This window comes from Betta splendens, chromosome 12, assembly GCF_900634795.4.
Source record: "Betta splendens chromosome 12, fBetSpl5.4, whole genome shotgun sequence".
Classification (NCBI taxonomy): Eukaryota; Metazoa; Chordata; class Actinopteri; order Anabantiformes; family Osphronemidae; genus Betta; species Betta splendens.
This window is the reverse complement of record NC_040892.2, coordinates 7098843-7126797: the sequence shown is the minus strand read 5'-3', so window position 1 is coordinate 7126797 and position 27955 is coordinate 7098843. Positions and strand designations below refer to the sequence as shown.

Here is a 27955-nt window from a genome sequence, read left to right as displayed (position 1 = left end):
AAACAAAACTTTGTCTACAGAACGTTTAAAATGAATCCAGTTTAATTTTTAGGAGATGAATATGTACACTTTTAATTTCATTATTTGTCTCAGGCAGTGAGCAAGTTTCTGTAGAACTCATTTACAGAGCAAATACTGACATAGTATTCTGTCAAAGCATGTTCCAGCATTAAAATAGGATTTAAAATACACAAGTAGAATTTTGTTCCTTATAAAATAAGAAATTCTTGATCGCCTTTATAATCACAATATCCATGAATTGAAAAAAAACCATTAATGTTCTCATGTAAGTGACAATACAATCAGCAGTTCTCATGAATGCATTGAAAAAGAGTAGCAGCCATAAAGAGAGAAAACTCAAAAAGCAAACATAAAAATATAGACTTCTATAAAAGATTTGCACTCAAGACACTGAATATTTAAGGCATTTTAAAAACATTTAGTGTCATTTGGCAATTTCTGCCTGTGTCAACTCTGCTCCATTTTTGTTTTGCTCGTCTGAAAAACAAAAAACAAAAACAAAAAACTGTCACTCAGCATCTACATGTAGATGTTGCTGATATGTGGCTTCTGCTATCCTGAGATGTTTTCTTCAGCTTGAAGGCATCTGAGGACGTAGAGGATCACTTGATAGCAGAAGATATATTGATCCTGTGAATAAAAAGGAAAGATTTTGAGAAAAAAAAAGACTTACAGAAAAAAACTTTATGTTCATTTACAGAAGGAAAATGTTAAAAAATAACCTCTGTCTGGACCATTCCGTGTCTCTGAAGTCTCATATTTCTGACGACGTCTGAAATATCAAACTACAAAACAGCATTAATGAGACTGTGATCATCAGAACAGAAAAAAACCAAAACAATACACTTATATAGCGTCATACTTACATCAGCATCTTTACTGATTAGACCCAGGACCACATCTATACAGATGAGTGTTCCTGACCGACCAATGCCTGCACTGCAGTGTGTGATAATAGGTCCCGATCGATGAACGTATCTCATATATGAAATAAAAGTGAGCAGCTGTTCGGGCTGTGTGGGCGTTCCATGGTCGGGCCAACCCGTGTAGTTGAGATGAGTTACGTGCAGTGTCTCATTAGTCTGAGGAAGAGCGTAAATGCATTAAAAGTGGTTAAAGATTTGAATTCATACGTGGTATGAATGTAAACACTAATGAACCTACCTGGACGTCCTTCAACTCAAAGAGTCGGATGACAAAGTGGTCTAAATGTTGGTCTTTGAGGAGAGTGAGCTGCAGCCTGTCACCCACCACCTCCGCTGCCCGCGGTGTGTCCGGCCAGTACCGCTGGCATTTCACCTTGCCCCCCTCCACCTCCTGGGTCATCATGGCGATCACATTGGACTTCTGCTCCCAGACCATTTGCCAAAAGTCTGCCAGCGTGGTGGGTAAGGGTCCCTGACAGGCGATGTACATGAAGCTCTCATCCTTCACCGGCATGTTGATGAAGTTGGCATTGATGTAGCCGCCATCTTTGCCCAGGACCACTCTAGTTGTGTCGACTAGAAAAGATGAGTGCATAAAAACTCATTTCAACAATCTCACCTAATTTAGGATTTTTTTTAATTTCTTGAACTTCCATCAGTAATATTCTTACAGGGCACAATATTCTTGTAGCGGTTCTTCTTCTTGTTCTCTTTGGTCTGCCCTATTAAACAGTCATCCAGTGGCTGCAGATTCTGCAGATTCTGTCAAGGAAGAAAACAAACAAACAATCACACACTCAGACAATTAGTGAGTCACAATTAGATCTGCTGACTCTGAGGCGCTAACCAGATTCTTACCTCGAACTCCTGCAGTGGGACCTTCTGCTCCAGAAGCCCCCTCATCATCCGGACCACGGTGTTGAGCTTTGGTCCTGTATACTGGCCGTCGGGAACCACTCTGACGAGGGGCAAAGATGTCAGCTCGTCTTCTGTGATGATCAGCCCATCTGGGGGACAAATGAATGGGCAGGTTGAAATAAATATGAATACCGATTCACTGGCTGCATGTTCATGCTCCACCCTGCTCCCCTCAACAGGACAATGCACTTTCAAGTCATCTCTTACCATCTCTTATTTTGGAGTTCATGTCTTCATTGGGCAGTTCATCACTGCCCCAGGTGATTTCATCCTCCTCTGGTTGTCCAGATGTCATTTGCAGATAGCTGTCCATTAGGAAACGCAACAATTAAAGAGGTTTCATATTGATTCCCAAATCTTTATGCGAACTGTACTTTCAATAACAAGAAATAAGAAATCCTACTTTTCATTTCTTGGGTCGTCAACACTCTCCTCTGGCCATTCCCCCTTCCGGGAACTCTAGTTAGATAAAAACCATACACTGATTAATAAAAATCACATATTACAGATATATCATATAATTTCATAAAGCCTGATGAGTTTCATTTGAACCTTAGGAGAGTCTTCAGGCAAAGATGAACCATCACAGTCTGTGTCAGAAAATTCAGCGCTGTGCTCTGGCTCCCTTCTTCGTGGTAGCGGAGCATCTTCATAGTCTGTGAAGCATGGATGTTCAGTCAGGTTTAAAATTGAATTACATATCACATAATAATAATAATAAAAATTTGGATTTAAACCGTTACTTTTAAATATTACCTATTGCTGGTATGGGAGGAAGGCATCCAGACTTTATCTTAGTCCTCACTCCACTGTCCTCACTCAGATCTGAAAGCAACATGGTTTTGTTATTGCCATTGGGGGAAGTTTTTTTAATTCTTACTGGTTAAATCTGTATAAATTATGTTGTAATTGACCATAAATGGACCAACTCCTACCCGTGTTTCCATTGCACTTGTCAGCATTGACAGGCAGATAGCCCAGGTACATGTCTGGGCTCTGGTCTGGTGGCCTGGACACTATAAGATGGACCAGACCTCGGGTTTTACGTATGGTGGTGACAGCTTTTGTGTGGGACACGCCTGTCATTAGCTCTTCATTCACCTGAAATTAAAAAAAGCCAGACGCTTATAATTAAAACCCCTGAGGACTGCAAACGGGCTCAGAACATCAAAAGTAATTGAAAAGTGTACACTTACTTTGAGCAGCCTGTCTCCCACCTGCAGCTTGCCTGAGGACTCTGCTACTCCTCCTGGGGTGATGGACTTGACAAAGATCCCCCTCTCTCCTCCGATCACAGAGAAGCCAAGACCTCCAGATGGTGGTTTCTCTAAATCCACCTTAATAATTTCTTCCTGGATATGCAACAACAATATATGCATTTACCTTCACGTTATTTACATTTGCAATTTATTAACCGATAAATGCGAGTGAGGAACAGATTTCAATGCTAAGGTTAACATAATACAAAATAATATATCTCTATTTAAACTTACCTCTAATGGACAAAGTGCAGCCAGTCGTTCAGCGTCTATTGGATCTTCCTCTGTAACAAATCCTAAACAAAAAAGTCAATTAGAATTATATGAAAAACAACACGTCCTGGGAACTAGGCAGATGTGACGTCATACTGTACCATTCATGCTGGATGGAGCCATGTTAATGTTATTGTTGAGAAAAGAGACGCTTTTCTGTCCAGGAAAAACAGGCTTTCCATCCCTTTCAAGCAGAAAGAACCAGGAGTTATTTAGAGCCTTTTATTTAACAGGGAGCTGAGCTAAATTTTGTCTCACTGTGAAAATCTAAAGTGTTTGTCGCCGCACCTTGTGGCCTTTAGCGTGAGGTTGTCGAGGGAGAGTTCCAACAGCCTCATGTTCTCACTGAGAGTCAGGTCCTGGGTGGGAGCGCCGTTGATGTAGTGGATTAAATCCAGCGGTTTCAAGCTCCCCTCCTTAAATACCAGTGAATCTGGCAGGATGTCCCTCACAAACAACACCCCATAAACACTGTCGCTTCCACCGTCCAGTATCAAACCTGGGAATTGAACGAGGAATGAGCGTCTTCACTCCCAAAATTCCAAGTGCATATGCAACGGGGGCTGTTTCTTACCAAGGGGTTCCTGCTGTCCTTTGAAAGCAATGTCAGGCAGCAGGTGAGCTTCTATGGGGGGGTTGGGAGCCTCCAGGATCCTCCCTACCACTAGATCCACCATGTGGGGGGCAGCACGCACAAGGCTGACCACCTCAGTGTGGCCCATTTTGCTCACATCCGTGTTGTTCACCTAGTAAAAAAAAAAAAAGGATTTAGTTTGTTTGGATAGACATAGACTGCTGGACACTTAATAGGGAGCTTGACCGAGACTAGATTGAGGGGATACGTTTCATACCATAATCATTCTGTCCCCAGGCCTGAGTCTTCCATCTCCTTTGGCTGGATTCTGGACAATGTCGTGGATGTAACAGCCGTGGTCGTTACCTTTGGTGAGGGTGAAGCCCAGACTGCCTTTTTCTGACTTCATCAAGGAGACCATCAGCACTACTTCCTAACAACGGAACAGAATGTCTGTTATTGACCCCAGAAAATTAGATATCGAGACGCCTCCGAACACTAGCTTCATCCGTCCTTACCGGGAGAAAATCCTCCATGTCCTGTCCGTTTCCAGATGCAGTGAGGTTTAAGGGCAGAGGCAGCGGAGGGGGTAGTGGATCCGGGCTTGGTGCTGAGGGAGGAGAGGACCTCATGGGGAGGGGGGATGACTCCAGATCAGCTGACACCGGAGATGAAGCATGTCTGTCAAAACAAATACAACATTGTTCAAGCTAGTGGAAAACATGCAGTCTGGCGTTAACACCTTTGCTTTATTAAATCTGGCACCTTGTACTGGAGTCCGATCTGGTCATGGACAGGTTTGGGGAGTAGAAGGCGGAGGTGCTAGTGTCGTCCAGCCGATCGGTGCTGTCGTACCGAACCAGGTTGCTCCCGGGCGTCTGGTAGACACTCTGCTCCCACGTTTGCCTGCTCTGCTCCAGGGACGTAGGGCTGAAGGCTTCTTCCACCTCCTCGTCGCCGTCGGTACTGTCGCTGTAGCTGTTGTGTCGGCCGGGGCTTTTGAGCATCAGCCTCTCCAGGGCCTCCTGTACGGGCCCTGGACTCCTCCCCTGTGTACCTGGAGGCGTGCTCGCCCTGTCTACGCTCAGACTGGGCTCTGGCTGGACCATTGGCTGCTTTCGAGGTGAGGGCACCGGTGTCTTGGGGGACATATGGGACATTTAGTTTAATAGATGATGATTGAAAGGTACACAATGATGAATAAAGTTACTGACTCACCAAAATGGAAGTGTCCATCTCAGGAAGAACCCCGTGTTCAGGTCTACAAAGGACCAGAGTGACATCTTGACCTGTTCCGCGCAAGGCTGATATCACCTCCTACGTGTCGGCATAAGAGCCAGTTATTACAAATGGAGCCTAGCGACCAACCGAAAAGCTGGTCATACAAGGCGGGTCTTACTCACATGCTGCGAGAGCCCCTTGAGGGGCGTCTGATTGACCCGCAGGATGACGTCGCCCACGTTGATGCGCTCGCTCTCCGCAGCCGGCTGGCCGGGAAACAGCTTCTTGACCCGCACCATGCTGGAGCCGGGGGGCTCGTCAGGGACGTTCTCCTCGCGGCTGAAACTGAAGCCCAGGCCTGACGTGTTCTTCAGCAGGCGCACGTCGAAGACATTATCTGTGGAGACGAGAGCACGGCGCGTCAGGAACCCGGCTCGCTCGCAGGCGGGCGACCTTTAACCCGCGCGGCCGTCTCACCCCGCGTGACGAAGCTGTAGTCGGGTTTGTCTTTGACCTCGCGTGGCGGCTCTCTGGCCTTGGGCTGCTCTCGCTTGCTGCCAGCAGATGGCGGCGTGAGCGGCGCGCTGACGCTGTCCTCAGACCGCTGACCCCTCTCCAGCAACAGGTGCACCGTCTGAATGGCACAGGAGAGGAGAGATTGACTCCATTTACTGTAGGAGCTCTGCAGCAGGAGAGTGGCTGTGAAGGTCCCTCCCTCACCTGGCCAGTGTCTCTCAGAGTCTCCACTGCTTGTTGATGAGTGGCTCCCTCCAGGCTTTTCCCATTGACAGCCACCACACGATCGCCTGCGGAGAGGTTAGCAAAGTTAACGAAACACCTGAAAAGATGGAAGATAGTTTATCATTTTTAAATCAATATCATCATAATACGAGTCCGTACCTTTCTGTATCCTCCCGTCAAGCTCTGCGGCTCCTTTCGGCAGAACAGCTTTGACATAGACTCCTCCGTGTCGGACAGCTGTGTTGACTCCCCCCTAAAGAATTAAATAGATTTTAGTTCTAATTCCAAGAGTGAATATAGATAATGATTCTGTAGGGGAGCTGATGGGAGGTGTGGAGGGGTTTAGACAAAATGATAAGTGCTTTGTCTTTTCCACAGCTAAACAGCAGTGTGATAACCTGAGGTTTATGTTATGACACGTGTGTGGAGATCAACTCATGTCTGTGTCTATTACGCACTATAACTAGTTCAGATTGAAGAGGTTAATTGCTAGTAAAACTCAGGTCATCATGTATTTAGAGCTGGTTTTTAATAAATCTGGCAACCATAACAAAGCATTCATCATTTCACATTTGTAACATAGCGTTAAAATCCTCCAGCGCGGTACCGAGGCGGCTGAACCCAAGCAATCAGAGGCAACATGAATGTCTATTCACCATCCATTGAGTTATGGTCATCTGCTTATTGTTAAGGTGAATTTCATGGCTTTTTCGGTGATTAGCTCACTTATGCAACACGCCACCAGTAAACCAAATCCATTCTGAACACACACATTCAACAGCAACTCTTGTCTGTAGAAACACAGTTAAGTGAGGCATTAAAAACCAAAAAGGTAATCAATAGGGTTTTAAAAACCAAAAAGGTGCACAGGCGCCAAATAAAAAGCTGATGGACAGGTTTTTACTGTCATTTGTCCATTTGACCCGATTGTGTTCTTAAAATCCTTATTGATTAAACACAATGTTAGCATGCAAAAGGACAGTGGATTAAAAAAGTGGATTAAGATGGCAATCAAGCAACATAAAAACACTGGCAGCACAGGGACGATGATGATGATGATGAGGAGAAGGGGGGGGGGGGGGGGGGGGGGGGGCGAAACCAAAAAGAGGGTGAAAACCTTGTCGAACAGTACCGTGACACTTATGCCCAGGCTGCTGTCTTTTTTCGACAGCTCAACGTCAAATAGTTCTCCGGGACAGAGACTACTGACTCCTGGGGCATTACCATTTAAACTTTCCGTGAGGTTGTCCTGCGAACAGAGAACAGGGTATTAAGTTGAATTATCACAGGCAGGAACATGCAGAGGGATCAAGCAGGGACTCGGGGAGCTGAACTAGAAAGGACAACATGCGGTTTGGAGTTTAAAGGGCCTCTCATTGACAACGTCGCTCCAATGGTCGGCAGAACACACACACAAACGGGCAGTTAGTGGTGCCAAGCATCCGAGTGAAAGGCAATGCTTGCTAAGAGAAGAAATGTTGACATCCTGGGATTAAGTATTGTGTGAATTCAGGAACACAAAGGCCGCACCTTTTTGACCTTGAGTTTTTCTTGACTACTGGAAAAAGCCTCCTCATCCAAGTCAGAGTCCCCGCGGTCCGACTGCTCGGGCGCTTTGGGAGCTTCAGACACTTTCTGAGCTTTCCGGGTCTTGGGCGGCAGAGCAGGCGGCGGAGGGTCTGAAGCCACGTCAGGCTCTGGTCTACTGTGCAGGGCTGCGGATGCCGCTTTAGCAGCTGTGGCTCTGGCCAGGCACTGCTGCACCCCGTTAGCGGGGGGCCTGCTGATTTTAGCATTGCTGCCTCTGGAGTCCTGGGAGCTGCGGCTGGCGTCCTGGTGGAAGGAGGAGGAGGAGGAGGCGGTGGACGGTGGTCCGGCGCTGTGAGGGGGGAGGCTGGGGCTCCCCATCCCTGCGTGCTCCTCAGACGAGCTATCCACGTCCTGCTCACATCCCGAGTTCACCGACTTCAGGGAGGATTTGGTCGGATAGGGAACGCAGCCTGGAGGAGAATCTATCGACATATGAAATAAGAACGACGACACTGGTGGGAGTCTCTCAAATAAAACCGACAAACTGCGCTCAACACCCTGTGCTCAACACCCTGTGCTCACCTTTGTAGAGCCGCTCTTTAGGCTGCGACACCACCAGAGTGACGTCATCGGGACAACTTTGAAGCATGTCGATGGTGCTGGCGTGAGAGAGGCCCTCCACGTTCACGTCGTTGACGGATATGAGCCGGTCGCCTGCATCAGCGTCACAGAAGCACAGTCAGGACCGGCAGCATCACTGTGTGGGAGACGTGGGCAGAAGAACGCCAGCCTACCGGGTTTCAAGGAGCCGTCGACGTCAGCAGGACCACCGGGGGTGACGGAGCTGACGATGGTGCCGAGCCCCGCGCGACCAGAGGTCTCTCCCCCGACCACCTGGAAGCCTAGAGGACGGAATCAGAGGTCGACTAGAGCCTAGGGACGACTATTTAACAGCTCTGAGAGCAGCCACGGCATGGATTTGAGTCATTTGAGGGAAGTGCTCTCACCCAGGCCGTACTTCACGTCTTTCTTCAGCGCTACCGTGGTGATTTCTCTCTCTGGGGACGGTAAAGCGCTGAGCTTTTTCTTGAGGGAATCTAAACCGTATGCAAAAGCCTCTTTTTATACACATTTCAACAGATTGAACAAGATGTTTAAGTAGAATTTAAAAGAACTCCTGGATCCTCATCACAGACCCCCAGGGCACGTACCATTGACAGACACTGGGGTTGAAGGCAGGCCAGAGGAGCTGTGCATACTGACTCCTGGAACAGAACACAGACATTTAATGGTAACTATGAGGGAAGTGAGCTAGAGCAGCAGCAATAACACAAAGCTTTTGCTCCCTGCTGCTAACAGCTAACAGCAGATTGACCAAATCTAATATTAAATAATGAGCAGTTTCATTCTTCACATGTCACCGTACCTACTACATATGCTTGGCCAGTATCTTCCATGGAAGACGAGTCGGATTCTTTCTTTGACTGGTTAAGGCTCCAGGCTGTGCTGCTGTGGGGCACGGTGCCAAATGACCTAAGAGAGAGAAAGTAATAGTCAAAAGAGGTTAAATAAAAGCATGTAGTGATTTTATTGCAAAGAGACGCCATTCGTGAAGCCAACACAAGAGGGAGCAGCCGGCACAAAAACATGGTTTTCTGGCAATTTTGAAAGAGTAAGAGAAAGATCACAGCATAAGTAAGGAAAACCAGGCTTGACCAAGGTGAGTCATAACTGGTGACCAAGCCTGGATAAACAGTGGCCTCCAGGTCAAGACAGGTCATAGATGCATTTCTAGCTGTTATTCTAGCAAACTGCAGCACAGATTTACAGCAGCACTTGTTAATCCAACATGTGACTTCCCTATGCAAATAATAAGATAGTTGCTTTTTAAAAAAGGGTTTTAGTAGGTGGTTTCAAAATAGCAGCTTGATAACTTCATCTGCATGATCCCACTCATTCAAGCTACTGTTATCTCCCCATTGGCCTGTTTGTGTTTAGGTTACTTGTTATTTGACTTTGTGTAGAGTCGTTCTTTCCTTCCTCACTCTGTTTATAGCCGGATAACAAAGAATCTGCTTCCCGGACCGGGTCAAGAATACGTTTAACCGAGACAATTTGAAGATCCCAGATTAATCCGCTGTCTGGGTTTTGTGAAACGGCCCCCTGGTGTGGCACAATCACCAAACACAGACGCGCCGGCGCATGTGCACCCGCACCCACACACCCCCAGAGAGTTAATTAGAGGCGTGATGTAGAGGGGAGGGCAGTGTCTCTGCAGTGTTACAGCGCTACAGGAACAAGTCCTAACTTAGAACCCACAGAGTCCTGAACAACTGGCTTTTTGTTTGATCTATGGAAAAATAATAATACGACAAAGAGATAATCTGAGCATTTATAACACTGACATGATTTTATTCAGAATTCATCTAAAAAAAAAATACATAACCAAATGTGAACATGTGGCTTCTTTCAACTCACTTGTCCTGTTGGAGCGACAGGGAGTCTGTGTCTGAGAGGGCTCGCTGGTGCTGCTGGACGTGGGCGGCCGCTTGGCCGGCCTGCGGCTGACTCAGTCCGAAGCCCGGCGGGCCGCGGTGCCCCTCTGCCAGCTGGTGCTCCGGGGACTCGGGCATCAGCGCCAGGTTGTGGTGGGAGCGGCTCATCGCGCGGGGATTCGAAAGGGCCGCGGAGGCGGTCGGATTGAAACCCGGAAAGTGGAGCTCATCCCGGACGACGACGGGCCCGGAGGGCGCCCGGTTGAGCGCCACCTCCGAGTAGGAGATCCTCTTCAGGTGGTCCGGGTTGGAGCGCGTGGATAAGCTGGGGGCCAGGCTCAGTGGTCTCTCTATGAAGTCTGCACCCCGAGTGTCAGGGGAATAGCGCAAACTGTTCAGGGGGCTGTTCTCTGATCACCACAAGTAGAAGAAACAAACGCATGCTCAATTGGCACAATTGGCCAAAAAAAAAAAAGCACAGAAGGGGGAATTTTCATCCATCATAATATTCAAACCTAGGTCCTGGAGCTCCTGGTTGTTTTGACGGGCCTTCGTCTGCAGGTGGAACTTGTGCTGGTCGGAGCAGAGCTGCAGCAGATACTGGCACGTCTTGTTGTCGGCCTGAAACACGTGCTTGATCCCATCCGATGTGTTCTGCAGGCAAATCTTCTTTTTCTGCACGAACGAGAAGTTGAAACCACGTAAGCGAGAGTGATAATCGCCCGCACTGCAGTTCCTCTAGACCGTGACTGTTTCCTCTGTGGTTGTAAAGAATCAAGAACGTACTGTGAAGGAGATCTTCTTGGTCTCCCTCCAGGGGAACCTGAGCACCGGGGTTCGATTTCCATTGAGGACCTCGAAGATGAGCACCCCCTTGGAGTAGACGCCGAGCATGATGCCGGACTGGGACCTCTTCTCAGGAAACACCCGGTGGAAGTGGACCCCATACTCCGTCAGCCTCTGGCTCACCTTTAGCATCATCATGTGTGACACAAAAATACACGTGAACAAGGCAAATAACAAGTGCATGTGTAAAGCTCAGAAGCCTTCGGACCTTGAGGAACTCAAACTCCGCCTCTGACTCGGGTGCTCCATAGTAGTTGCTGTGGAGTTTTGGCAGCTCCTCCTTGATGGTGGTCTGGTCAGCCTTGTCCAGTACAGACACCGGCAGGTAGTGCTCCAGTCTGAAATAGGTCTTTCCATGAAGCTGACAACCAGAGATTAGAAGCAATTGTTTAAAAAAAATTATTTTATCATCTTTATTTCCTGGACTTTTAAAGTATCATAGCGACTCTACCTCGGGCTGGTAGTCACTGAATTCAGCCTGCAGAGCCAGAGAAGCCAGCAACATGGCGTTCTCTGTGTCACAGCGCATCCTCTCCTCCAAGATGTCCTTCCTCAGCTGTAGGTAGTACTGGTGTTTGGTCATAGCGTGCCTGGGATTCACAGGAAACACTGTGAATCCGCCCTGAGCGTGGCGGCGAGTGTTACGCCAAAATAAAAGCTCACGCCAAAATAAAAGCTTACTGTATGAGATTAACGTCGTCGTGGAAGAATTTGATCCGTAAGAAAAGGTTGAAAGGCACGTCGGATTTCTTCTTCCGAGGATCCTCCTTCCAGCCCTCCGGGGCCAGTTTGGACAGTTTGGCATCAGGCTCAGCGAAGAAAAACTCATTCTCTGATGTTAATTTAAAAGAAGGCGAGGAGAGGAGGGGGTCAGTCTGGATTCATTTTCAACCCAACTACACAGAATGAACCTCCCAGTACCTCTGAGGTAGGCAAGGCCGAAGAGATGGTGCTCAACGAGTCCGATGTGGGCCACCACCATGTCCAGGACGTCTTTGCACACCGCCTTCACGTCGCAGCTCAGCTCCAGCTTCTGGCCGTTGAGCAGCACGACGCCCACCTTCCTCTGCACCTCCTCCACCCGCCCTCGCTTCTTGAGGACGGGAAACGAGAGAGGATAATAATTAGGCTACAACATTGATGATTCCCGCGGCGCCCGTGAATTTGCTGTCCTGGGCGCGCTTCCTCACCATGATTGAGGAGGGCACAGACAGGGCAACGCAGGGCTCGCTGGCCATCTTCACGAATTCAGGCCCGTGGAAGTTCTGCCATGAGCATAAACAGGAATTAATAATCAGAGGATTTTCACTAAAGAGTGCACAGAATATTAAATGCTGGGGTTTTGATGCTTTTATGATAGTTCCCTCACATCAATCTGTAACACGCATACACTATATACAGCCATTCCCATGCTGTGATCTTAGAATTGGACTGACAGCAGCTCATGTGATGTTTGCTTCTACTTATTGCACAAACACACACGTTCACACTTCCCTGTCAGCGTTCTGGAGAAATTAGGTCACACCACAGGTAGAGGAGCCGGATTCCTGTCCTTCACCGCGAAGGATTTTAGTTTTAAGAACAGGAACCTCCACCAGCACATGGATTTAAGATCATTTAAGATATTATTGATGCATATTCTTAATGCGTGGACAAACTTTGTGCTTGCGGACTGCCGTCGGGCCGTAGAAGGGGTCTCGCAGGTCGAGCACCGAGGCGTGCGACGGAGCCAGGGGGTCGTCGGTGGTGTAGAGGTTGGAGGCCCTGGACAGCCTGCTGGCCAGGTGAGCCTGGAGACGCTGCACCTCCTCCTCCTGCTTCTGGAGGAGCAGCTCGGCTCCCGCCAGGCCCTCGTCGGCCCCCTCATGCTGCCTACAGCCAGAGAGACGGAGATTAGAGAGACAGGGCCCGCTGAATGCGGATGCCACGCTAGATGACCTCACTGCTGAAGCATGGGGCCGAGCCTGCTCTGCGCGTCGGCGTCGCTAAACACGCGCAGGCGGGAACTCTCACCGAGCACAATTTGTGACCTAAACGGCCCCGTCAGAGTAAACACCTGTCAGCGTCATTAGGGAGGCGTGACAACCTGATCGCCCCCATAGTCTTGGCCCATTTTCACGAGGTGACATCAAAACACACTGAGGAAATGCCCGGAAAGGCCGACGGGATCTGCTGTGCGTTACCTGTGTCTGGTCAGCGGCAGGCCGTCGTGCTCGGACGACAGCGCGAGCTGGGAGCTGTAGCGCCGTGCGTCGCCGGGCCTCCTGGCTGCAAGAGAGACGAGAGCGTGAGCCGCCCGGACGTCACACGGAGGAACCCGACGGGCCCACGCACGCAGCAACATGCGGCGAGGCAGGCGCAATGGGCGGAATAAGGAAATCAGGTCAATCAGTACAGTAACAGTATGCGCTCAGCCAAACGCTGTGTTGTTTATACATTCAAGGGTTTCAATTCACAAAAGGTCAAAGGTCAACGTCGAACAAACGTGTGAAGATGGAATAATGGGGCCAGTGTGAGGCTCAGCTCCGCCTCCCAACATATCTGAGAGTTTGACCCTAATCATTAATTAATTCACGGCACTAGGTTTTGTACATATGACGCCACGTTACACACAGTCCAGTGACAAAGCGGATGTGATGAAGCCCGCCCACTAAACTCTACGGCTCAATTGTCCGGGTGAAGCGAGGCGTCAGACGCTCACTCACACTTTGCATATTTCTGTACCTCAGTTTGCAAAGATTCTATCTGAGCTGCGTGGCGCAGGTTGAACGCCGCAGGCGCAGAGCCGTTTCCCACGTTAACCGGATCTTGACCACGTCTCTCATGCGGTTTGGTTTCGTCCTACAGTGCGAAGGACGGGATCTGATTCCACCCAGCATTAGTTTGACATGTTTCTGTCGACTAATGCACCTTCTCGGGGCTCGTTGAGAACCTTGAGACATAACTGAATTGAAACTAAGAATTTGCTGACGTGCATCTTTACCTTGCCTGTAGTCTGGATCCGAGGAGGTCACCGACGGGCTCTCGCTGGATGAACTGTAATCACTGTGGTACCTCTGGTGGGTGTGGACCGGATCTGAGGGACGGCATCAGTCGTGTTAACATGTATTTACATCTGTGCAATCAGTCCAGACAGCCCATGCACTTAACATGCCTCGCAAACCAACTGTGGTCATTTTAAGGTGAAACCGTTTATGCTCCAAAGGCAACACTTCCCGAAAAGAACTTTCTATTAAGATTTGAACAGGCTACTGTTATGACTACAAACCAAACCTATGCTTCTGGTGTCACTGGTTTGGTAACCCTGAACCAGTTGAAAGGAGATGGACAAAGCGGGTATTAGTCATGCTGTTGGTTAAGACTCAACCACACTGGAAAAAGCAGCAACCTGCTCCCGTAACAGCTAAGGAAACCGCAGCAACATGGGACAATAACCTAAACATTCTCAACACATTCTGACACGGAACATGTGTCACGCGTTTCTCCCTCTCGGCACGCGGAACCTGAAAGTCCTGCTCTCCAGTATCTGCTGCATAGTTCGAATAGGCGGCATTCCTCCGTCACTGCAGAAGGATTTTTACTTTGGAACAGTTTCACGGCGCAGGCTGTTGTGTGCGGCGGCGGACGTCCTATGTAAACATCATGAGCAAAACACACTTACGGCGATTCCAGTCTTACTCGGAAGACGGAGCGTTACCCAGAACAGTTCCTCATAGTTCCTCCTTCGTGACTCACGGGTTCCTTTGATGCCGTGTCATCTCTTCCAAGAAGCGCTCGCTCGTGTGCAGTTCAAGGCCGCTCGCCGACGTGGCTTTGCTCATGCGAGAACAAACGCTTACAGGGGCGACAGACCGCTGCACAATCACCTGCAGTGTGTGCATCTGGACGAGCGGAGGCCGGGGTGAGGCGAGCAAACCAAAACTGACACTCGACTCGGACACGGGCGGATTATCAGCTCCTTGCTTCATCACCTTCAGTGAGCACAAGCATGCAGACACACGCAAGCACGGGGCGTTCACGGGTTCACAACGAAAGGAGGGGAGACAGAGGACGGATCCGTTTCCTTTTCAACCGTGAGCGCATCGCGTGAACAATTAGCCCCACCTGGACCGACTCCTGCTCCTCAGTTTACCTTCTCACTTCCTCTCCCACGCCCTCGCCGCCTTGTGACTGTTGCACAAGCGTTGTGTGTCACACAGTTTCTATGAGCCGCATTCTGTTTGGGCACACGTCACGATGACAGGCAGCGACAGCAGGGAGGCACTGGCTTAAATCAACAATATTACCACCTGCATAACCTTATAAAAGGAAAAACAAGCATTTAAATCAGAACTCATATTCATAAATGTATATTTACAAACCAAACCCTTATATAATTATGAACATTCCAGATGTTGTGCTTTTGCAAACATTTCCACCTCTAGCGCCTCAAACCAGGAACAAACGACCTGTTGCCAAGTGCCCGGAAAAGTCCAATAATGTTAGGAATTCCCTCATCCGCTACGCATGACTCCAATTACAGCCTCCTGGTCTGCAAGGAAAGTTTCTACCGACTGAAGCACCTTGGCAACGATAGGTGAAAGGAGGGGGGACGTGGAGGCACCGGGTGAGACAAAGGGACAAGGCATGAACATGTCCATGCACACACAGGCATGCACACGCAGCGTTTAGTGATGCTCATGTCAGATCTATGCCGTCAATTCAACACGTTTTGCAAACACAACATAAAAGCGGGTTGGGAGAAACCTGAGATCATTGATCACTGCTGCGCCATCACTGACCTGCAGAAAAGAACAGAAGAAAGTGAAAAGGAGGAAAGATGGGGGGGGGGGGTCTATGTCAAGAAACACACCCATAAAGCTCCACAGGCCTCTGTGCTCAATTAAGCCCCATTCATATTATAGTGAACGAGCTCGAAGATGGAAGATAAAATATTTTGGCTCAGCCTTGACAGCGATTTGCTGCCGTCGGTTTAACGGGCGTGCACATTCGTTTGCATCAGCGTTGTGTCAAACATTCATAAATAAAAATTATTGGAACTCGTTGGCTCAAAACTCAAAGGCCTTTCCGGCACTTTTCTGGGGCTGACCAGCAGATGACGAGAGTGATGTCGGGCAGGGAGGCTGGAGCGAAGAGTGACAGCAGGAAGCGGAGGAAGAGGAGGAGGAGGAGGAGGAGGATGGTGGTTTGAGGCGGGCAGCAGCCCTATACGCTCGTATTTACTGCCTATGGAGGCTTTAGCAAGAATTCAGTAAGCTGCAGCGGGAGCGTAAAGCTGCTGGGGCCGACTGTCGAGGTGTTAAACAGTAGCGTTGTGTGTGTGTGGCCTCGGTCTAATCTTGTAATCCTGCCCGAGTTATGTCCGCCTGCAAATACCTGGTGCCTGTGTGATTGGTGAATACACTTGTGCCCCTATTTGTGTTTTCGCTGCCGTGAATAAGCAAAATAAACGAAAAAAAAAAAAAAAAAAAAAAAAAAAAAAGAGAGTGAGGGACTTTGCTTCATAGCATGTGTGACAGTTCGCTGGCCTGTAATTAGAGGCCACCTCTGTGCCAGTGAGTCATACATAATGTCTAAACGCTGCTGCCCAGCCACCGCCAATGATACGGCGCTCATGCCAGCGCCCCGGCTCCAGGTCCCACATGGTCGTTAGAGATGGGCACAGGATCTGCAGCTGGAGTCTGGTGCTCACGCCATCCTGCCGTTCCACCTTTTGGATCTAAACACGCCGTGGCTTATTGCAAGACATCTAAAGAGGCCCTTGTCTCAGCCACAGACTACTTAATACACATGTTGTCTTTAAGAGCTGGAAAATCCCAATTAAGTAAGGCAGCAGATGAGCCATGACATGTTCCAACAAAGTAGCGGCAACACGCGTTATACAATAATGACACATGAGCAAAGTCAAAGCTCCGAGGTGTCACTAAAAGCATCATCGTCGCTGGCTGTGTGAACTCTGTCTTCGTGCCGATAATTATCTTATTTATACTATAGTTTTGGGGTCTGTATAATTACACTTATATTATGCGATAGTTCACTGTTGATCATCATTTTCTAATATCATTTTGACTGACGCGCACTTTGCCAGAAACTGTTTTCACTCGTAGCCGATTGGCTCCTCCCCTCTGTCAATCACATCAGCACCACTGCTGATTGGTTCGATGACCCGCTCGTGTTTCTTCACAGTTGCAGTTGTTTATTCCGACGTCGCGACAAAGGCGAAGATAAGCAAACATGAGTTCAGAACCCAAAGCAAACTACTAATAGGAAAGACTGCGGAGGTGCAGAGACTGGTGAATAAACCAAGCAGCTTCATCGGCCTGTCTGTGAGTTGGACGCTGCGCTTCAGGGGTGGATTCAACCTGTTGAACGAGGCCGACAGCTTTTGGTGTTGCTGCGGTGTTCAAGTGGTGTCGGACATTAAAAAACACGTACAAAACATGAAGTCTCCAGCTCCAAAAATGAATAAAAGGAATTGTTTAAATAAAAACAAATAACTAAACTTCTGTGTTATTTCCTGAGGTTATGTGCACAGAATATGTTTGTTATTTAACAACTCTTATTTAAAGTTGTTTTCAGTTTGGGTCAAAATAGGATATTTTTAAAGCAACAGTACCATACTTCTTTATTTCCCATGTGGCAACACTGGGCAGAGATAACAGATCTGGATGAGGCCGTGACAGGAAAAACAAGCATTTGGAAATGACGACGGGGTTTTAAACCGTTTGCTTTGCACAAACCACATCCAATTACCAGAGGAAGATAAATGTAAGTGGTGGGTTCCCAGGCAAAACCAGATGCAAATGAGAAATAAATAAGAAATCTAAGCCTCATTTCTTTGTGTCCCTCATGTCAAGGACACATTCCCAATTTTTTTTCAAAATGCAGACCACAAAACAAGCCCATCTGATAAACTTAAGCCATTTATGTGCGTTCAAGGGCTACAAAGCGTTATGTGAAGCAATAAAGCATACTCACCATCGACCGCTAGCCGTAGCGCCTGCAGTTTCCTCTGTCTCTCCTTGATTCTGTCATAGGCACCGGGAAGGCCCGAGCCCACGGACAGGGCCGAGTGGTGGTGGGGCTTCCTGCTCTTCAGGCCGCCAAAGTCGGAGAACACCGAGTGGCTCTCCCTGCGTCTGCCCACGGAGTGGGTGCTCAAGGCGCTGCTGCCTCTCCGTGCATCCTCCAACGCTCCGAAGCGAAGAGCCTCTGGGTCGATGCACGCTAAATCCACGGAGGAGGCCCAAGACTTCCTGGCCTGGCTGGGGCCCGGGTCCCTACTGTGGAAGGGTAGAGATCTCCGATCCAGCTCCACAGGGCGGCCTTTTTGCTGGGGGTGAAGGGGGTGCAGGTAGGGATAAGACTGTTCCTGCTGGGACGAGGGGTGTTTGGGATAGTGTTCACTCGGCGAGTCATGGGAGTCGGGCAGTGAGAAGTGGAGGTCGGCCCTCTCGTCCCCCTTCAACAGACCCTGGATGGGCAGGGACCCCATGGATCGACTTAGACCCCGGTTAAGAGACGTCTGCTCCTGAGTCCTGGCTCGGTAGCGCTCCAGAACCCGGGGGGCGGCACTTCTCCCTGAGCACAGAAGGGAACCAAAGCTCAGACAGAGGCTCATAATGGCAGTGAAAGTTTAAAGACCACTAGTCTACATAGCACGAGCTCACAAGATCTATTTTCACATTCAGATTTGAATTTGCCTGTGCAGAGAAGCTGTGCAACGCCACTCACGGCTCTTGTTTTAGTGAAAAAAGGTCACACATGTGCAGGACGAGCTGCAGCTACGAGAGCAAAGGGAGGCATCAAGTCCTGTAAAAATGCTGCATGTGGTGGTTTCATCTACAGAGCATATGTTCGGTCTTAACAGGGAAACACATCAAAGTCAGACAGGCTGTCTTCCAGGAACTCGGGGAAGCACACAAGGACTAGATTGAGCAAGAAATAAAAGAGGGGGGTAAAAAAAGAAAAGAGAACAGCACAAGGTCTTATGAAGGAGTCTTTCAGCTGATTCTACTATGGAGCTCCCGACATGAAAAAACACGACAAATTAAAATCTAGTAGCAGCTATTAAAACTTGGAAACAGTGGAATGAGTGAGCAGCTCCTTGATGAAAAAGGCTCCTAAGAAGCGAGTAACGCTCTTTGCATGTACTTTCCCTAGGGCTGGGAAACAAAGCGCCGATACAAACAGCAGACCAGCCGCCTCACTGGTGACTCCGAAATATGCCTCTGTAATCAATGCCGTGCCGCGCTTACATAATCGGGACGGCGGCCATGTTTGCGTTCGGCTCTCCTCTCCGTGGCCTGGAAAAATGCCGCAGTTCTCTGGAAAACCACTGGGAAGATTTGGTCATATTTTCCTGAATCAAGACCGATCCGAGGTCCGGGGGTGACGTTCCGAGTCCACTTGCAGTTCTCGCCCGCGAACTCAGGAAAGTCGGAACGCGACCGACGAACACTACATCAAACTATACGTCTATTTAAACAAATCCCTCCATTTTCAGTGTGTATTTGCATCGATATCCACTCACCGGAGGGCAAGCCTTTGCCCCTCAGCCGCTCCCGGATTTCCTTGCTCCGCTCTGGAAGGGACTCTCGGTCAGTAAGGAGGCCGTCCAGCTGAGGACGAGAAAGTGGGAGCAGAGATCAGAGAGGATACGTCGCCCAATGCCGCCCCGGGACTCAATGGAAGCAAAGCCGCCGCACCTGGGAGAGGCTGCCCAGCACCAGGCGCACCAGCTTCCTGATGTAGGAGAAGGGGGGGTCACAGGTGGAGTTCCTGATGTGCTTGCTGCAGATGTCCAGCACCGTGCGCAGCGACATGCGGCTCAGCGTGACGTCGTCGCACATGTTGAGCAGCAGGCTGTTGAGGTGCTCCCCCAGCTTCATGGGCTGCGGACGGGAGAGACGGTGGCGTCACAAAGCAGAACAGAACCAAACCGCCAGCATCGCCCGCGATCCGATGAAGGAGGACACTTCGTTATCTTTATCTCGACCCAAATGTTTTTGCTGGCGGAAACCTTGGCGTTTCCACGGAATCTGATGGAAACTCAGCCCCCACCCCCCACATCCTGAAGCGTGGGCGGCGTTTACAGCGCCGTCTCCATTCTTAATAAGTCCACTTCTGAGCTGCTTAATCAAATCCGCCAATTCGATTTGATTTGAACCCCTCTAGGGACGACCCCATGACCACACGTGGAAGGAAGAATCCTCATTTTTTTCATCGATGCAATTCGCTTCGCCCCAAACAAAGGTGGCTGATGTTTGCTAGAGTTGAATTTTCAGCCATCAACATGACATTGCGGCCTGTAAATCACGCCCGTGGTGCGACTCGTTACCTGACTTTGAGGGATCTCGTAGTCTGCTCCCCAGAACAGGGTCATCCCGAGTGAGTACATGTGCATCTGTGAGAGAAGCGTAAAAACAAAGTGAAGGTTTGGTTTCCTGTTTAAAGCAAAACAGTCATTGAACCCTGTTAAGAGAGAAGGAGAGCCAGACTAATGCTCCAACAGTAATGGGGTGTCATAAATCGTGAATTCATTCTTTTATTGGGGAAAAAAAAAAAAAAAAAAAAGATGTGGGCTTTCAGCTTAAATCCAAAAACATTTTTCCATTTTCCTTCCCTTATTACTGTGCACTCGTTTCTTGGGAGAGAAATCATTTCCCCTGAATGTTGGGCTTGGTAGAGGAAAGAATAATTCAGGGACTGCCAAAGAATGCAACACAGCCTTCAAGGTCTTTGAGGAACAGACGGCACAGTGCAGATTTAAAGGCACACTCACGCATTCAGAAAATATGGACAGTCAAAAAGGTGCGTGTTCGACGCCTCATACGTTCAAAGCAGCGACGAGGAAAACGGAGGCACTCGCGTTTGACGCATATTCAGCCGCGGCCTCCGATAATGACAGAAACAGATCATCTCTTCTGAACCGAAATAACTCGAGCGGGGAGTCGGGCCCAGGGCTGGAAAACTGAGTCAGCACAAAGCCGTGCTGAGGTCTGTGGAGCCGTGCCAGAGCGAGAATCCAGTCATGCAAGCTTTCAGCTCCTCAAGCAGAGGCAGAGAGCTGAACACACGGAGGCGTGGCCCCCACTGTGTAAAACAAGCTCCACCACAGATCTGCAAACACCCAATCTGTGCCAGCCGGTCATGGATTCATCCCACAACAATGCATTAGGACCTACACGAGATAATACCTTCTCCATGTCGGACACGGACACCAAGGAGGTCCCCTCCAGCACCTCTGGGGCTGTGAAGGCTCTCAGGTCCTGCTGGGTGACGTACTCGTCTGTGAAGGCGATGCCGCCGGAGGGCATGAGCAGGAGGGACCAGGGAGAGATGATGAAGCCCATCGCTGCGGGGTCTGAGAGAGAAATGCAGTGATTGAGCCGGCGGGCCCAAAACAACAACATATATTTAACACACACACACACACACACACACACACACACACACACACACACACACACACACACACACACACACACACACACACACACACACACACACACACACACACACACACACACACACACACACACACACACACACACACACACACACACACACACACACTTTTGGTGAGGCCCCGTGTTTTGAATCATCGGAATAAGTCCGAAAGCAGCAGCCGTCAAAGCGTCCAACCGCAACGGACGCTTCTCGCCATCGCTTTGCTGTTTATGGGAACTGGAGATGACTGAAGTAAACAAAAACACATAGGTAGAAAATAGGCGTCGGGGCCCCGGCAGCAGAGAAGGAGCGGCTCCACGGCGCGGCCCTCCTCCCCTGCAAAGCCGCAGCCAGCACTATGGTTGAGGAGCGCTTTAAAAATACACAAAGGAATGTTTGAGCAGCGCTGCAAAATTCTTCTCCCTCGACTGACGCTCGACTGGGAGCGGAGCGGGGAGACGAACAGAGGAACTGGACCTGAAACCACCCAAAATATCTGCTTTCAAAAGCTGGAATTCCCTAAGTAAATATCAGTTTCCTGTTGGAGGCTCGTGTGACCATTAGGAGACGGGGTTAACAGATGTATCGCACACAAGGCGCTTCCTCTGGATCAGAAGTAATGGAGCTCAGCAGAAGCTGATGACGGACTGACGCGTCTCCTGTTATTGATCGGTTTCATGAAGCTTGGATGCAGTCGTCATGTGTTCCGATTACGGGTCCGGTATAGTTCTGGACGACTGCTGTACACTCTGGGCCCGTCTCCTGTAAATAGACGCTTCCACACGGCAGACGTGCTATTAGAGCGCCAGACGCGGAGCGGAGGACGGGCCTGTAGGTGAAACCACTAGCAGGGAACTCCTCAAACAGCGTCACCGATGCAAATACACCTCTCTTCAACAAACAGAGTGAAGGAGCCGCGACTGTTTTACGCGCACGCGGGGAGAAAAAAGGTGCTGCTTTGACAATGCGGGTCTGTTTGAGGGGACGTGAATAGAAAGAGAGATTTCCTTTCACTGCTCACCAGACAGACAGTAAATACCCCCGGAGCGTGACGACGGCACCGGCTTCTGCTCCTCGCGCGTTTCTAAGAATAAAGCGGCGAAAAGCTCCGAACGTCCGACCAACTGATTAACAAATCAGAGTCTGAGCGGTGACTTTTATTAATCCGCTCCTGTGGTGAACATGCTTCTTTACATAGCTCAGTGACTATATAATAACCGGTTCCAACATCTGCTCTTCAAATTCTAGCTTCACTCAGCAGTCTCTCACACACACACACACACACACACACACACACACACACACACACACACACACACTCACACACACACACACACACACACACACACACACACACACACACACACACACACACACACACACACACACACACACACACACACACACACAGAGAGGAAAAAGGACGCGTCAACGATTCCAATCACTGCGTGAGAAGCAAATCATTTCAAATGCTCCGAGCATCCAACCTTGCATTTTATCACAGCCTCATCTCACATGCTGGTCTTATCTGATGACGGGAGCATTTACAGGGGCTGCAGCGATGCGGCTCAGCGAGGCCCGTTCAGAGGACACGTTCACGGTGGTTACAGTCACCCGGACCTTCAGGTAACACACGGGGCACTGATGTGTCGCTGACTCACATCCTGTGCAGTGTCTCCAGGGTTCAACCCTCCTCAGTCGCCCGCTGGTGACATTTGCTTAAGATGCAAAGACACCAGAGCCTTATCTCTTTGTCTTTGGTAATAATCGGTTCGCAGGGATGAATGAGTCACAATGTAAATCAAATGTAGAACAGGACGGTCAACAATCCTGCTGATGCTGAGCCCTGAGAAAAAGGGCCCTGACTGTTTCATCTTACACTACTTATAGAGAGCAGGAAGGACTTAAGTGCATGAGTATGACAAGTGTTTGTGCATGTACAGTTTCTGAGAAGCATCGTACCTTTGTGGAACAGCTCCTGGAGGCTCTCTGCACTCTGGCTGAGCACTGCCCAGACTTCCTCCTCCTGGAGCGGACCCCCTCGGACCTCCAAGGCTTCTGCCAAGGACACATGCATCTTCCCTGCACACACACACACACACACACACACACACACACACACACACACACACACACACACACACACACACACACACACACACACACACACACACACACACACACACACACACACACACACACACACACACACACACACACACACACACACACACCAAATAACTTACAACCAGGAAATAAATACCCAAATATAGAAATCAGCTTGACGACATCTTGGGGAAACTGACACATTGTTCTGTTTATCTTCGCTTGATCTGACAGAAGCCAAATTTAAATAGTCTCATCGTCATCTGCAGCCGATGAGGTTGAGCGAGTGCACAGACCTGCTTGGGTCTAATGTGGACACGGAGCCGGGTCGAACTCAAGATATATGGTGTATGTGGACAGCAGTGAATCAAAACCTTTAGCCATAAGTGAGATCAGGTCTCTACACAGATTACACATGATTTGATGAAATTATTATATGACTATTTTAATGTGAGGAGTCATCTATTGGCTGGTATGTTTTCATCTAATTCATTCAACAGGGATTCGATCTTCTGTCTAATCTTTGTCCACTATATACAAACCTCATAGTTGCAAAGCAAACTATACAATAAACTTTCCCACACGCTCAAATGCAAACAGGCAAATGTGCGAGGCAATGCAAACGATGCACTGTGGGAAACTGAGGCTGAGGAAGCGTGTTACAGCCACGATTAAGGGAACAGACCAATAACAGTCAGCCGCTGAGGAGCAGCCCTGACGGCCAATGACGCCTCCATCACTTCATGAGCGAGATGTTTAAACCACCCTTAAAGTGAATCTCTGTCCCACACCTACTTTTTTGCCTTCGAAAATGCATAAAATCCTCAGTTTTTGTTTGTTTTTCTCCATTGTTCCTCAACAAAGCCACACGAGGCACAACACAGCATATTTGGCCCAAGACGACGCAGCCATAAACGCATCCAAACAGGAAACGCAGCAGAGCTCATCAGCAGAACAAGAGGGGACGTCTGTGTAAACTATTATTATTTATTCCTTGAATGAAACTTTATCTAGATAAAGTGGGGTGAGGCTTATGATCCTCACCCGTTCATAAGCTCTCGGCATGAACTGGGTCAGTGGCATCATTAACCACGGCGGCGCGTGAACCGCCGCCGCCGCTCCTGCCGTTTCCCAGGTTCGAGAGGAGAGTTAATGAGTAAGCGCGGCGGCGGCGGCCTTAAAATGCTTATGCAGGAATGCAGGTTAACCATTATTGTCAATGGGGAGGCGTGAAGTGCGGGGCGAAGTGGGGCTGCTACCCATCTCGCTCATTACCCATGAGAATGGGCAGCGCGGCCGCTGTGAAGGCCGATTGTTTGGCGGCCCTTGTTATTTCAACAGAGATCTACAGTGGAATGTTTTTATCCACGCCGGGGCTGCTGAACAGGCCCGTTCCCCTCCCATTGGACTCTGGTCCCGCTCATTATTAAGGGGGCTTAGGAGGCAGTGGCCCAAAACACGAGCGCAGACAGCCCCTGCCGCTACTTTGCAAACAGTGGGGATGTTTGTTCCCAGGTATTCCCACACTATGGCTCTATAGGGAGAATCAACCTAAACAGGGCTTAGCACGGCTGCCGCTGCGGAGAGTTTCAAAGTCCTGGCTACAGTCACAAGGATTTTCAAGCGAATAATCCCAGAAACGTGATAGCGCTCCTTGCTCTGCACTTAGGTGAGGCTTTTTCCCCTCCGCCCACCTTCCTGTCTGGGATGCAGAGTAGCTCTCGCTTATTAAAGCCTGTAAATCGCCCGAAAAACCTGAGCTCAAAGCAATCGTCCATTTAAAAAAAAAAAAAAAATCCACTTCTGCCTCCAAAAGCACAAGTCATGACATAAAGATACGAGGGGCTGTGGTCTCGGCTGGCGGACGCGTTTGGAACCCGAGCCGGTGAGAGGACGGACGCCGCCAACCTTGAGGCGAGGATCTCTCCAGAAGTCGCCCGGCGGCAGGAAAATTCGACGGCAACCTCGGCGTGAACCTCACTTCTCAGAAGCGCGTAACATTATGCAACCATGCCTTGGATCAGACCTGAGTGATGACGTCCCATGCCGAACGCATGCACACCAGAACCCGGACTGGGACCGCTTCCTCCGCGGCTTGTGGGGAAGAAACTGTGGTCGCATTTGCAGCGGACGCTTCGCTCGTGGTGAAACCGTGAAGGGAACGCAGGATGCTGCTTTCCATTAATCCCAGTCCAGTTACAGTTTAACCTATCGGGTCCCAGTTTGTCTTAACTAAGCATTAGAGCATTAGAGTAGGAACTGCTCCACGGTTATCAGCCCAGCTCTGGACCCGCGGCCCTCGCTTCTCATTTTGGTCTCAACCTCATCCGCTGCATTTCTGTTAATCACAGGGTTGCTACGAGTGCCGTGACACGCAGGGTTTCAGGAAAACCTCACCCCATCGGCCCCCACCTCTTCCTAACTGATCCATGCCATGAACTGGAGGATGCTCCCAAAACCAGTACAGATAAAAGCTTAGGTTGAGCTTAATGACCTTTACTTTGAGCAACAAATGTCCAACTGTATTTGACTTTGAGTTAATCTACTACCTTTCTATGGTAATGAGGGGAGGGGGGGGTGTGTGTGGGTGGTTTAGTCTGAGCTGACACATTACGCCTCACTTGAAGCAGCATCGTGTGAATATTTGAATGTTTATAGCGGTGAGCAGCGCAGGTGGACGGATTCAAAGCCAGCTGGACGCCGTGTTATTTTAGGATCGGTGCCTCCTTCCTCCCGAACCGAGAGCACAGTTACTGTGGCCAAGACGCCCCCATGTCAGACGCCAGGAGCTGCACTGCTGTGATAGAGCCCCCCCCCACAAAAAACGTTAAGGTCCGAATACAACAAGTAACACCAAACACGCTATTTACCAGCCTGGAAGGAGCCGACGCTCAGACCCCGAAGGCGGCGGAGCGACGGATTGAGCGACGGCCGCACTGCGAGGCAGCTACACGCAACTTTACTTTACTCACATCACGTTGTTTGCTTGTGGTCGAATGGAGGCACTTACCAGCCGGACAGAGCTACGAAACCAGCCGGGGGGGGGACGTTCGCACTTCGACGAGGCTATGAGTGCGCACGAGCACGGGAGCGGACGCCATCCCATCCACAAAGCAACATCTTGGAGAGTCTACGGCGAGTCGGGAGTCGGACAGGCAACAGGTTTAGTTCGTCACCTTTCCAGAAAAATAAAAAAAAAATCCCCCCCAAAGTGATGGCACCGCTCCCCGAGACGCCGCGGGTGGGAACGAACGCGGCCTCCGCCTCGCGCTCCACGTATAAGACGCGTTTTGGGATCCAGCTGCTCAACGCTGAAGTCTCCGCGGGCGCAACCGAGTTACCATTACGGCCGAGGAGCAGGATAACCCCTCCCTTTGCCCAGCGAGCGTGGGCTGACTGGGAGTAACCAGACACCTTACTACGGCCGTCCATTGGCTCGCTGCTCGGGATGTCATTAAACTGTTTCTATAGCAACGCGCACAACTGGGGCTCAATTGCGCCGCGGGTTCAGCTTATAAAGGCCAGATATTAGTTTGTTGTGCGTTTTTTTTTTTTGCAATTTTAATTCTAAAGTAAAACTACACAACAAAAAAAATAAGACGCATTTATGCGATTTTGTGGCATTTTATATCAATCCTGGTCATCAGTGTGTCGACCATGTGCTATGTTTGATCTAAAGCGCACGATGAGCGCATATTTTGAAATTTCCCATGTCATCAAAGTTCTCGGCGCAGCCAGGAAGCAATTCGCCGCTGAGTACTTCCTTCCTATGGCGCGCTTCAAAGCTGACCTATTTATGGTCCGTGGTGCGTCATCTAGTGGCTGTTAGTCGTCATTACACCACGTCTGTGGGAAAAGGCCCGTTTCTATAGGCCTCTGCCTGTGAGTGCTAAAAGGCAGAATGATTATCACCAACCAAGAGCTGAAGCGACAAACTTCGATTACTTTAACACTGGTTGTTTTCTCTTTACATGGAGATGGCTGATGTCCCTGTGCTGATTTCCCACTGAGTGTTGTATCTATAGGTATAAACACACACGTTTAGTACCTTCAGTTTCTACCTTACAGCATAAGTTACTGATTAAAGTGGTGCCTGCAGTGACTAAGTGGTGTTTAATCTGTTCCCATTACCTCAGGCAGTAGAGGAAACAAGCCTGGTCCATTAAAGTGTGACCAAATATGAAAGTGAAATGAATTTAAGACTTTTTCAATCTTCCGTCAGTGCTGCCCTTAATATGTCCTCATCGCTGCCGGTCGGAGCCCCAGAGGCGATTTGCAGAGCAGACTTGAAAGAGTGGCAATGCCTGTTCTGACAGCCTCGGAAAAGTGGGGCACCTGGTGCTGTAGGTTTAAGGCATGTGGTTTGCTGAGTGGTGAGTTCAGCTTGTGGGTCCAGCTGCAGAACATTAAAAACTTTCCTGGATCTTATGGCTTTTTTTTTTTTTTACAAGCTTTTCCTCAGTTTGCCAAGGTTTAAAAAGCGTGAAGGAGCCTCAAGAAATGAATGTGTGCTTATGATAAAACCGATGTCAGTGTCAGTGTCTCTCTCTGCAACCTAAGCATCCGAATCGGTCTGCTGTACATTTCTAAAAT

General features: G+C 49.3%; 1 protein-coding gene across 6 annotated transcripts; it reads right to left on the bottom strand.

Moving 5' to 3' along the window:
- Positions 1–20: 20 nt before the first annotated feature.
- Positions 21–26796, bottom strand: ptpn13 (protein tyrosine phosphatase non-receptor type 13). 6 transcript variants are annotated; one of them, XM_029169653.3, is made up of 49 exons: positions 26373–26796; positions 23219–23338; positions 21004–21170; positions 20145–20210; positions 19513–19698; positions 19338–19425; positions 17783–18385; positions 13788–13880; positions 12988–13072; positions 12463–12676; positions 11995–12069; positions 11726–11897; positions 11486–11636; positions 11256–11394; positions 11013–11165; positions 10745–10927; positions 10474–10633; positions 9942–10368; positions 8890–8996; positions 8675–8728; positions 8471–8560; positions 8258–8365; positions 8046–8177; positions 7464–7945; positions 7051–7182; positions 6093–6186; positions 5913–5998; positions 5670–5826; positions 5375–5589; positions 5190–5288; positions 4737–5110; positions 4490–4652; positions 4249–4404; positions 3972–4143; positions 3686–3896; positions 3499–3581; positions 3359–3420; positions 3062–3217; positions 2801–2966; positions 2622–2690; positions 2418–2521; positions 2269–2324; positions 2073–2170; positions 1806–1954; positions 1619–1709; positions 1186–1523; positions 888–1103; positions 744–806; positions 21–651 (listed from the first exon to the last, which is right to left on the bottom strand). In XM_029169653.3, the coding sequence occupies exons 2-49, from the start codon at positions 23331–23333 to the stop codon at positions 574–576; spliced, it is 7638 nt and encodes a 2545-aa protein (XP_029025486.1). In that variant the 5' UTR covers positions 23334–23338; positions 26373–26796; the 3' UTR covers positions 21–573. The 6 variants fall into 6 exon arrangements, with proteins under 6 accessions (XP_029025486.1, XP_029025490.1, XP_029025489.1 ...); XM_029169657.3 differs by having other exon boundaries at positions 7066–7182; XM_029169656.3 differs by having other exon boundaries at positions 11726–11894.
- Positions 26797–27955: the final 1159 nt, after the last annotated feature.